This window comes from Pterocles gutturalis, unplaced genomic scaffold (assembly GCF_000699245.1).
Source record: "Pterocles gutturalis isolate BGI_N339 unplaced genomic scaffold, ASM69924v1 scaffold48906, whole genome shotgun sequence".
Classification (NCBI taxonomy): domain Eukaryota; kingdom Metazoa; phylum Chordata; class Aves; order Pterocliformes; family Pteroclidae; genus Pterocles; species Pterocles gutturalis.
The window spans coordinates 22,835-34,879 of NW_010107364.1; the positions used below are offsets into that span (position 1 = coordinate 22,835).

Consider the following 12,045-nt stretch of genomic DNA (forward strand, 5'->3'; position numbering starts at 1 on the left):
CACTTGGTTAATGTTCACAAACCTAATTACCAATAACAGCTGTGGGACTTCTCATGGTTGGGACCACAGGATTTTAACCCCTAGTTTACAGATGACAAGATGCTCTAAAAATTCATCCAGTTCTCATGGGATAACTGCAACTTCACAGTTAAAAGTAGTAAGCAGTGACCTCCCCCCACTTAACCTTAGTCAACCAACAGTTTGTTTTAACTTGGTGAACGGAAAGTTAAAACCAAGTGTTAGATCCAAATATTAACATTAGTAAAATTTTAAGACTTGAATTTAATAACAAGAGTAAGAATTTAAACTCTAGTCCTCTAATGACTGCAAAATCTGGTTAAAATACAGTTCAGTTCCACTGTAGTAGATAATGGCTCCAATTAGCAGTAAGTAAACTACCCGTGTGATAGAAGCAAGTGACCATGTGGATCCCTTTGAAGGAATCCTGTCTTTGTGCATAGACCTGTATTTGTGAGAAATACTGTAATAGTTTGTGGTAGTATTTGTGAAATATCCTTTCAGCTAGAACGTTTCAATATTCATGTGGTCTGTGGAACAAGTTGTTGATTTAGTCCAGTTGTGCATTCAGCATGACTTTCAGATGTCCTGATTCTTGGACACATAATTATGCAACTTCAACAGTAAATAACTACAGTTTAATATTTTATAAGTTGGGATAGTATTAATGTATTCTGTATAAGAAGCTACTGCATGAACATTAATATTTAAATACTTGCCATTGTATATCCTCTGGCTATGGTTGAAAGTATGTCTTCTTCATGTTGCTGTATCTTGCATCTCAAGTACCATACGTAGTTCCGGTTCCCCTTTCAAGAAAGGCAGAAAGAATGGCATCAGGAAAGATGAATGGCATAGAATAGCTTTCAAACAAATGACTGAGTAGTTCTTTCCATTAAAACAGACTGAGTCTTAACCCAGAGATTTCTGGAAACTGGAAAGGTGTATTACATGTGTGTCTGACAAGCTTATTCTGACATTCTTCTGTACGATAGGCCAATTGCCCATATCAGGGACAGGTTACTGGCTAGATCGACCTTTGCTCTGTTGCAGCCTGGCTATTATAGTTCCTTATAGTTTTACCTTAAGAGTGGATGAAACTGTAAAGAACCTGAATTTATTTCTGTATTTTCTTTCATTTTTAAACTAGGTCTGAGAATACGATTATTCAATTTTTCTCTCAAGCTACTAAGCTGTTTCTTATACATAGTTCGTGTGCTCCTGGATGATCCTGCACAAGGACTTGGATGGTAATGGGGGATTTTTTGTTTGGTTGGATTTTTTTTTCTGCTCTTAAAGCATTGTTTAACTTATAAATTAATTAGTAAACATTTGATATTTTGTCAACAGGGATTTGGTTTTATGTCTTATAGATATTTCGAAAGAATTATAAAGCTAGCTTTACACTGTGAATTGAAATAGAACCAAAATAACAATATTCTTTTTTCACTTTACTGATAAAATAATCTGGCTATTTGCTCAGATATTGTACATCAGGTATAACTGTCCAAACATATATCTTTTGCTTGTGTTATTATATAACATTTTCATGTATCATATTTATATTTATAAAAATAAAATTGCAAATATCTGGTTGCAAGTTTATGCAACAATAATTTTAGGATTTTACGTAAATAATTTTACTTCAAACACCACATCCCAGAAACAAACAGACAAATACATGAAACTGAGCTTTCATGCAGATTACATTGATGATAATTTTCTAGCCTTCTGCCCACCTACAATTGGCAGTATGGTATTCTATATGGGTCATTGGGTACTGTTTTCTGTCGCCCCATATGTTATACAAGCAACCACCAATTATAGAATAAATTCTGTTTATAATTTGTTCAATCCTGTACTTCAGTTGTATTTGTGTCCTGGAATCTCCACACTTCTAAATGCTAATAAAGCACCACGTTTTATTACTTGCTTTCACCTGGCTTGATTCCGTTGGAATCAAAGAAAGAAAGAAACTGAAAGAAACAAAGCACAGATGAAAATACTAAGCTTGGGATCACAGAACTAGCACTCTTCATGCAATGCTAGGTGAAGAACAAAGTATGACTTCTAATTTTAATATTTGAAAGCCAGTTAGATCTAATAAGGGTAATATTCCAAAAAAAGCACAGGAGAAACGCTATTTTGCAAGAATCAAATCCAAACCAAAGTGAGTTTAAGAATATTGGTTTTATTCAGCAGTGCATGAGAGAAGGATGTGTGAATGGGAAGTACAGAAGATGCATTTGAGAATTTTTTTTGGTCAAAATACATTGTAAGAAATTAGAACATCTGAAAAAGGGCCAGAAAAAAAGTCTCCCTGGAAAAGCGAGAACTGCAAAAAGCTGTTTTTTGACTCCATGTGTATCTTAAAATGTCTGTTCAAGGAGAGGAAATATTCAGGGAAGAAACAAGCAGTAAGGATTTTACAAAACTCTTTACAGGGATCGAGAAGAGAAAATCAATCCTTAGAAATTTAGGCGTAGTAGCACAGCAACTCAGGGACTTGAAATTGTACAGCTAATGATACTTTCTAGCATCAAGAAGCTGCTGATACTGTTTTGTTATGAGAATGCTAGTGAGCCCAAATGAGAGTACTATACTGCAAGGTTATGTCTGGGTATGCAGAACAAATTAGAACATTAGCACTTCTGCCACAGGTGCACTTTGATACTTTTGTATTCACATGCAAAGATTTTTCTGCATCTTGCAGAGTGCTTAATTCCCAAGGCTTTTCCTGATGTGTTTGTTCCATTCTCTGCATAACATTTGTCTGGCTGAGAAGTTTCAGATAAGTCACTTGTACATGCCCAGTGTTAGAAGCTACGCCAGACAAACCAGCCCTGTGCCCAGATGGCACCCCTTTAATGTCAGTGGTTTTGCCCATGGCAACCTGAGGGCTTGATACCTAAAGTACTGCCATAGAGCATTCTTACCAATGCAGCGTTAGGAAAACAAATCCTTTCTAGATTCTGTGTGGCAGCCTGATGAGAGAAACTACTCAGTGTGCTGAGAGCGTACCACAGAAAACATTATCACCTGCTTGTTTTTAAAGTGACAGTTCTGGGGGGAATGCTTTTCATCACAGACTCCCCCTGCAGATTTATTTCCTGTTTTTCAGAAACACTTGCACAAGTTAGTATTTGTCATTTACTCCTTCAGGCACAGCGGGTGTATGGGGAAGACCTTAACATGTAAAGCATCTTATTAGTGGATGCCATTTAGGACCTGTCCCACTCAGAGTTGGTAAAAACACAGCTATTACTGATCTGTGGTCTGCAAATTATTTTCTTTTCCGCTGACCTTGCTAGCCAAGGATAAACAAGGATATTTTTCATCATTTACAGAAAAATATATTTCCCAGGTCCTTACATGACCATTTGAAGGAAGGATTTGGGCCAGCAGTTTAAGGCAAGATAACATCACATGTACAAAGCAGCTATTTTTTTTACATAGATGTCACCATTTTCTTACTTGAATTACCTCTGCATGAATCTCCAGCCCTCCTCACATGAGGATGTAAAGTGTAGTGTGATGCAGTCTTTCCTGTGGAGTGTATGGCAGGTATATGTGCTCTTTCTATCCCAGCCTATCCATGTGAAAGGATTTCTAGCATGTCTTGATCTTCAATATTTATTCAGTTATTGACTTAGTTCATCTTTTGAAGGTATGATTTCAGTTGTTTTGTTTTTAAATTGGAACATGTTTGAAAATAAATCTTTAAAAATTGTAACCTGAAATGCTTCATAGTCCTTTATCTACAGATACAGAACTACTTTCTAAAAGTTATTTTCCTTTTTAAAATGTCTATATCCGTTGCCTAGGTTTCAAGCTATTGCATGCATTTTATAGGAGACAATAATATAATTAATATCTCTTTCCTCCCATATGTTTTTATGATTATGTTCCCATATACATTTCCTAATGAAAATGGACTTTGCATGGATGGGATGACAACTATCAGTAAGGAATTAAACCGGAGTTGTTCCAGTCAAAACTACACACCTGGAACGATTGACTGGTGAGTCCCTAATTTACAAAAGCAAACCAAAAAGTCCACATAATGGTGGGAAGGGGAGGGAAACAGGAAGACAAATCCATTTCCATCTGGAATGGTGACATTTTAACATGTAATAGTGATGTTTCCATAACTCTCAAGCACTTACTTCCATGTTCCTGAATATTCAAAACTGCTTTTAATATTTTAATTATTTCTCTGATTGCATAAGTGAACTGCTGGATTGGATGCACTTGTAAGATCTGAATCCTATCAGTGCTTATACCTTGCTGAAAAAGAATGGATGCCCTTATTTAAAAAGCAGTTATGACTATCAGTAAATGACTAACGGTAAACTATCGTGCCATTGAGTACTCCAGATTCCGGTACTATTGTATCAACTGCCTATTATCGAGTTTAGTCAATACTAAGACAACATGAGATTTTTCCAGGGTATGACAGCCCCTATGAGTTAGATACTATTTATATTGTTACACAGATAGTAAAAAGTTCACACAAAAGAATTGTCAAGTTTCTTTTTCTTACCACTAATAATTATTCTTCTGCATCGCTAGAATCAAAAGTGCAAATTGATTTGTTCTTTCTGGAATCAGAGGGGAGGAACTAGCAGCCACTGAAGCCAATAAAAGATTTTGGTGTCAATGGCTGTTGGATTACTCCCACAGGAACTCAAGGATTGGTTTTGGATTAGAAATACAAGTGATATCAATAATCAATAGATAAGTATTGATGTAAAATTTTTACTACTGAGAATTTTTTTTAAAAATAAGGCTACTCTATTTTCCATTCACATGAACAGTTTTTTTTCCTCTTGATTTTGTTCAAAACACTAACCAGATTTTGATTAATTTGATATTGATTTTCTTGTTATAATGAACAGGTCTCCTATTATTTGGGTGAATCGAAGCTTGCCTTTATGGGGATTACAGGTAATATGTAAATGGCCAATTTAACCATTTCCATTTAATAACAGTAGACAATACTGATTTATAGCATTTTAGTGATGTTAAAGGGTACTTGGAAAGGTTGATATTAACAAAGAAATCTACCTGATGACCAAGTACCAAAAAAGCATAAAGTAAAAATAAGCTGATCCGAGCTGATTTGAATTTATATGGCTTTACAATATATTTATAAAGTATTAAAGCTTGTAAAAAATATAGTAGAATTAGATAGCTTTTTCTCTTAAGCTCTGTTGAGTCAAGTAGTCACTGTTTGCTCTAATGATGAGTTTAAATTTCAAAATTGCTTATGACTAGCTTTTGACATGCTTCATTGGCTTTGTTGTTAAATGCACTAGAAAGCTAAAGTTACTTCATCATATAGAAGTCTACACATTTAGAGGAGTATGTCACAAAAGATCCACAACATCAGTGCCTTATAGGTCTTGGAGATCTTTTGAAATTTGTGGTTCAGTCCTCAGTGTCCTGGAGCCTGCTCATTTTAGGAACACTTTTTGTTACTTGTCGACAGTGTTGTGAGAATTCTCCCTGTGAAATTTGTTTTCACACTAAGAATTCCTTAAGCTTCCCGAATGGTTATACCACTATATTCTTTTACCATGTTTAGTGCAATGCCATTACGATGGTTTGTACCTCTATGTAATGTATGATTTTACTAAGGGAAAAATCCCTTGATGGATATTTTTAGATTACATAATACATACACTACATATAATCTAAGTGCAGGCTGATAAGTTGAGCTTCATTGTATTTAAATTAAAATCAACAATGATTCATCTGTATCGTTTTTTGCTGTTTTCGACTTTCTGAATGATACACAGTGAAAAAAGTGTGTTTTCACACATTAATAACATCCTTACAGAAAAGTGAAGAGCTGACTAGCTTCCATTATTTACAGCTTCCTCCTTCTCTCTCTTTCTCTGTCTTTTGAAAAGATCTTGGTACCTTTTAGGAACAGACAACTGAAACTTGAGAAACAATCTGGCAGTCTGTGTATGGAGCAATCTAAAAACCTTGGAAAGGCCACCCTGCAGGCTCTCTGGAGTATTATACATGGAAAAGAGCAATGAGACTCAAGTCACAGCCTGTGCTTTAGTCAGAAAATTAACCATATTTAAGCTTCAAGCTAAATTCTGTTGGCTGAGATGGTTTCAGAGGATGCATGGAAAAGCTGTTTTTTATTATCTTTTCCTTTTCATTGTAATGCTTAATGTCATGTATTCTCTAGAAGCCAGTATTAATACATGTATTTTATCACTTCACTTAAGGTTTCTGTGGCTTTAATAAGTCTCTTTGAAACTGTGCTGCTGAGTTATCTCAGCTACAAGGTATGTACTTTCAGTTACTTTTAGGCATGCATTTGTGCCCACTGATGTACAAGCAGGAAATTGAGAAAAAAACACATGTAGAGGACAGCGTATTGTCACAGGCAGCTGTGTTCATGTTTCTCAAATATATAAACAAACAGTAATATCTGGAGAGTGGAAGTCAGAAATGAAATTTCCATTTTTTTCCGTTGTCCACTGGCACATTGTGATTTGAAAACACGTTTTCAAAAGTGACCTTGTTTTTTGGATACTGATTTTTCAAGTGAAAAGTTTTATATGTCTATTCATAATGCCATGGACATGATTCTCATTGATGTCAAAGCTATAGCTACTCAGTGTCTGTAACTCAAGTTTCAGGCCTCTAAAACTGCACACCAAAAAACTAGGCAAAGACAGTACTTCTTTTTAAAATTATGGGTACCTACATACTTGTGTTATCCATCTCTCTGATGCTGTTGGAACATCTTTGCAAAATGCCTTGAAGTCATCTGATATGAATACAGTATATTTTTGTATTTGCTTTCTCCTTAAAAAAGTTATATTTTCTGAATATTTTTATTCTATTTTCTTCATTGCATTTTGTTATGTGCTATCCTAGTGAGTTTTAGGTATTCTGCTTTTTTAATATCATCAGGAGAAAAACCACTAAAATCAATTATCAAATTATACATGGAAAGACTTGGTTTCTAATGCTGGAAGAATCTTGGAGCTTTTTTTTTCTTTTTTTTTTTTCAATTTTTGAATTACTGACATTCAGTAGCTATCAGAGCCACTGCTGAACTTAGAGAGTTGTACTTGCGTGTGCTTATCAAGTGATTATGGCATAAATGTTTTCCTTAGCACCCAATAATGCTAAGAGACTTAAAACTCTCTACTGTCTAAAAATTATTCTTTTTAATCCTTGTAAGCAGCACATCCTATTTATGTGTTGGGGGTTACAAACGCAAATCAATTATAGGCAGAAACAATAAAAAAATTAACACATCTAATGCCAAAACAGTAAAGAGCAATCATAATTTATATTCTTCCTGAGTTTATTGGGCAGCATTTTATCCCTGTCCATTCTGCATCAATTTCAGTGAGTACAGAGGATGAGAGAAATATTAGCAAGTCAGCTCCCAGGAGAAGTTACTTATTAGTGTGTTGGGGGTAGCTCTACTATCCCGATTTGCTGCATGTACCTGCCACAGAAGTTGAGGCAATTTTATGATGGCTATAATTCCACCCCCCATAAGGGAATAAAAGTAATGTAAGGAAGAATAACAGAACCAAAATGTATTTTGGCAATATGCCTGATGCAGACACCTCCTTCCCTCTCATCCTGTCCTCTTAGTTCCAATCTTCACACAGTCTCAGGAAGCCAAGAAGGCTGTTATTTTGCCCACTGTAAGGCTTTTCTGCACAGCTAGGATGACCAAAAGAGTCTCGGTTCATGCAAATATGTGACAGATTTCTTATTTCATGCCAACATTTCCAAAGCTTTTACAATTTAGGTACAAGTCAGAGGATGACCCAAGAAGAAAACAACAAGAAGATTGTGTTTGCATTTGTATGCACATTGCTTGGATTTCACAAATAACCTGTACAATACAAAAGTAGTCATTTGAGAGAATACTCCAAGGGATTTGCCCGATACTTGGTTGATGACGTATGAGAAATAATTCAACATGAAGAACAAGGAGCACATAATAGTATATCATGCTACTAGGATACAGTAAATTTGCGGTTATTTAAATTGCTTTTATATGGGGAGGAATGCAAAGAATGTAGCACTGCTGATCACTTGGATCCAAGAATGAATGGTTTGCATTCTCACATTCTTTTGCGTTCTGCATTCTCACAGCTTAACCCGTTACATGAGGATTTGCCCTTTGTAAAAATTCTGAAAGATGTCTATATTAGAAATTTTCATTGTCAAATCTTGTCACAAACATCTGGCAATCCTACTCTATCACTGGTGTGCGGGCAGTCTCAGCTGCTTTTAATCAGGACCATACGTTCTCACTACAAAAGGCAGCTTTGAAGAAATGATGCGTTTGTATACGGAAGCCCGAATCTTACAGCTGCACGCATCACTAAGTACCTGGAGCACATCTGCACAGGCATTTTGCCTGCACAAGTAAACTATGTGACATTTCTTTTCCATAATGAAGAAAAGAAAGTTCTTAACATTAAAACATGAGGAAATCAGTGAAAACATAGAATGGGTCAGTTGGGAAAATAAAATTTTCTTTTGATTTTTATTATTCCTACAAATAAAATCTCACTTTACAGTTTTCCTTTAATTAAACTTTCATTTTACTTTCACTTCTGTTTACAGGGCTGCTTATCAAATGAAATATTTAAGATTATTCAAGTATGTCCAACTCCCACCAGTTACAATTACATGGAGGACAATAATCCCTGCCCCATAGTTACAGTGGCTTCCAGATGTGAAAAGTTAAAAATAGAAAAATAATTTTGTATGCTGTGGAGCTTGTGTTTAATTTTCAGTGGTTATATCAGATGGTTATTTTGACAGGAAAGATTAATATGTTACTGCAACTGAAAATCTAATGCTGTACTGCAAATTCTTGTAATATTGCCACAATGCATGCTACATTGTTACTGCATTACCTGGGATGGAGTCTTGGTACAGAGAGTTAGTAAAGCTATAAGTCACTGAATTTTAAGTGCCTCCTTTTTTAAATGTATGGATTTTCATTCCAGCATTTAATCATTCACAGTGACTGCTAAGATGTGGAAAAGTAGTAGTAGTATCCTCATCCTGTAGCTAGCAATAAGCAGATGAAAAGATCAGTACCACTTTCATTTAATTCCTTAATTAGGGAACACCTCTAATCGCATGTAAGCAAGATCAAGTTCCAAAAAGCCCTGAAATGTACTGAAGGGTTTGTGGCAGAAATACAGAATTTTGATCTTGTAGTCCTAATTCGAACATTAAACACTAGATTGTCTTCCTTACTTCTCTCTCCAAAACAGTTGAGAAAGAGAAAATACAAAATAAAGATAAAAGGAAATTAAAAAGAAGGAAGGACTCACTATAGTACTTTTTTCATAATAAGTCAATATCTTAATAGCAGGATTAGAAATAATAAAGAGAACTATTCAGACCTCTGTGACTAACATACAGAGGCTAATGAAAGAAGATTAAGAGAATTTTTTTCCTTGGAAAATACAACATATTTGCAATCCTCTTTTGCTTTGTATTTTGCCATGAAGCTCATTCAGAAGGATGTACAGAAAGTGGCTCATAACTCATAACAAACGTTACTGCGGACTACAGGGCAGGCACCTGTGCATAGGGGTAATGAAAGCAGTTGATTTGATGGTAAAATCTTCAGAGCAGGGTATGTCCGTCCTTTGGATCTATGTCTCTGCAACTCGTATGCTGTACCAGGGCTTCGTCTCTAGTTTTTAGACACTCTAAGATAATAAGCATTAAGGTAAGGAAAACTTTGGCACATTTTAGTCAAAAGCTAAAACATTGTAATGCAGGATTTTAAAGATTTAGAGGCTTTTAAAAAAAAGAAATAGAAATAGTTGCAGATAAAAGAATTTGCCAGCAGGGTAGTCTGTTACTTGTATGAAGAATCACTGAAAAATGAGAATTATTAAAAAGATATATTCCTTAGGACAGGAACTTCACCTCCTTATCTGTGTGTAAGTGTGTATGTAAAAATAAAAGTAAACTAACCTTTGAAGAATGAAAAAGCAGAAACAAGATGTCTGTGCATGATTCCAAGGTACCTAAAAATGTAGTAAAAGAAAACAGGAGCATATTATTCTCTGAAAAAAAATGAAAACTTAATTTAATCAAGATCTTCATTAACTGAGAGAATGAGTTGACTAGTTAATGCAATTAGAATTCTTCGTTTGAGCTTCTAACTAACTAGGTCATAGCAAGGAAATACATGGTCCTATGGAAACAGAGAACTGCTCTAGTAAAAATATAGATTTAAAAGTATATATTTTTACATGTGAGGTACATTATGATAAACAGTAAGAAAAACAGGCCAGAGTGGCCTATATTCTGTACTCACATTTGATATATGTGTTTAAATCTGAGATGAATGATCTTCCTGAAATTCAGCTAGTGGGAGAGACTCCGTAAGTAGCATGGGAATATCATGTATGTTTCTCATCAGAACTATATGTAAGCCTGCTGTGACATGGTCATTTTTCTTTTCTTTGAAGGGAAATATCTGGGAACAAATTCTGAGAATACCGTTTCTTCTGGAAATAATTAATGCTGTCCCGTTCATCATCACGGTAAACATATTTGAATTAATACAGTTCCACATAGCACTTTTGTACCTGCACAACTACTCTTTATTTTTATTTAAATAAATTCTGAATCTTCTGCCTGTGGGAACAGAAATTTGTCAACAACAAGAAGATAGTTTGCTACTTGAATGAAGTAATAATACAGATCACTTTTCCCCTTCTTCCCCAATAGGGGACAAACAAAATCAAACCCCTCTAACTCAAACTACAGCACAATAATCAAATAAACCAGCTAGATATAAAAATGTAAGAATTTCTGGTGTGCGCACTGAAAACTGACTATCCTTCTTTTATCAAATTGTCTTACATAAAGTTGATCACAAAAGAAGAAAAAATGTTATTTAAAGCCATATCCCAACACTAGAAACATATTAATAAGTATTTTTCCTGGGTGTTTCACTGCTGTTTGAATAGAAAAGCACTATTCTTGAATAGAAAAACTTGTAATGAATTTGTTAATTTTTCTTTCAGATTTTCTGGCCAGTCCTAAGAAACCTGTTTATTCCTGTATTTTTAAATTGTTGGCTGGCAAAGCATGCCTTAGAGAATATGATTGTAAGTATGACAACGGGAATAACATTTTAGAGTTTCTATTTTTTTAACATATTGTCTTTAGTGGGATTTTGTCAGTACAGTCCACTGTCCAGCTTTAATAGGAAGCTAACCAAATCTATATTTAGATTATACAAATATCAAGCATTGCTAAACTTCTTTCTTCATCAAAATCAGAAAAAAATAAGACATCAAGTGAAACCTCCATTAGTATAAATTGTTACTGTGCCAATAAGGGAATGAGTAGTTCATACACAATTGCAGGGAACTCAACTGCTGTGCCTTAATTGGTTCTTTCAGCCTGTAATGTGGAAGCTAGACGTAAGCAGACAGACCTTAAGGCGGCTTGCAATAGCATCAGATTTGTGCCGGGATGAACAAAGAACTAGTTAAATAATCACAGAATCACAGTTAGTTCTTTTGCACCCTTCTACATGATCAGCAAATTCTAAGTGCATTTGAATGACTTCATTTTATCAGGGCACTGTATAATTCCTCGACAGAATCAGCTCATGCCTTATTAATTCAAAACCAAAAATAACACCCATTTTCCATTAATATAGAATGATCTTCACAGAGCCATCCAACGCACACAGTCTGCAATGTTTAACCAAGTCCTCATTTTAATATCTACCTTACTATGTCTTATCTTCACTTGGTAAGTGGCCAAAACCCTTTTGTTCTTGTTATATTTATTGGCTTTTCTTCCTTTACTACATAGTGATAAGACAGGCATTGTGGAAATCATGCATTCAAACAGAAAGAGTAATATTCTTGCACTGAAAGTGTTAACTAACATGTGGTACTACTGTGGTCCTGATACACTGGGTTTGGAAACAGAATGTGCATGCATGGGAAAGGGAATCATTCTCACTCTAAT

General features: G+C 35.0%; 1 protein-coding gene across 1 annotated transcript in view; it reads left to right on the forward strand.

Moving 5' to 3' along the window:
* LOC104472401 (potassium channel subfamily T member 2-like) overlaps positions 1 to 11,823 on the forward strand; it is a gene marked incomplete at both ends in the record, with an annotated part of 17,590 nt that extends 5,767 nt beyond the window's left edge. The window contains 7 exons of the mRNA XM_010088072.1: positions 1,169 to 1,268; positions 3,983 to 4,039; positions 4,917 to 4,965; positions 6,267 to 6,326; positions 10,524 to 10,598; positions 11,085 to 11,168; positions 11,729 to 11,823. Coding sequence (XP_010086374.1) covers positions 1,169 to 1,268; positions 3,983 to 4,039; positions 4,917 to 4,965; positions 6,267 to 6,326; positions 10,524 to 10,598; positions 11,085 to 11,168; positions 11,729 to 11,823 — 520 coding nt within the window. The remainder of the gene's footprint in view (positions 1 to 1,168; positions 1,269 to 3,982; positions 4,040 to 4,916; positions 4,966 to 6,266; positions 6,327 to 10,523; positions 10,599 to 11,084; positions 11,169 to 11,728) is intronic.
* Between the last annotated feature and the right edge of the window lie 222 nt (positions 11,824 to 12,045).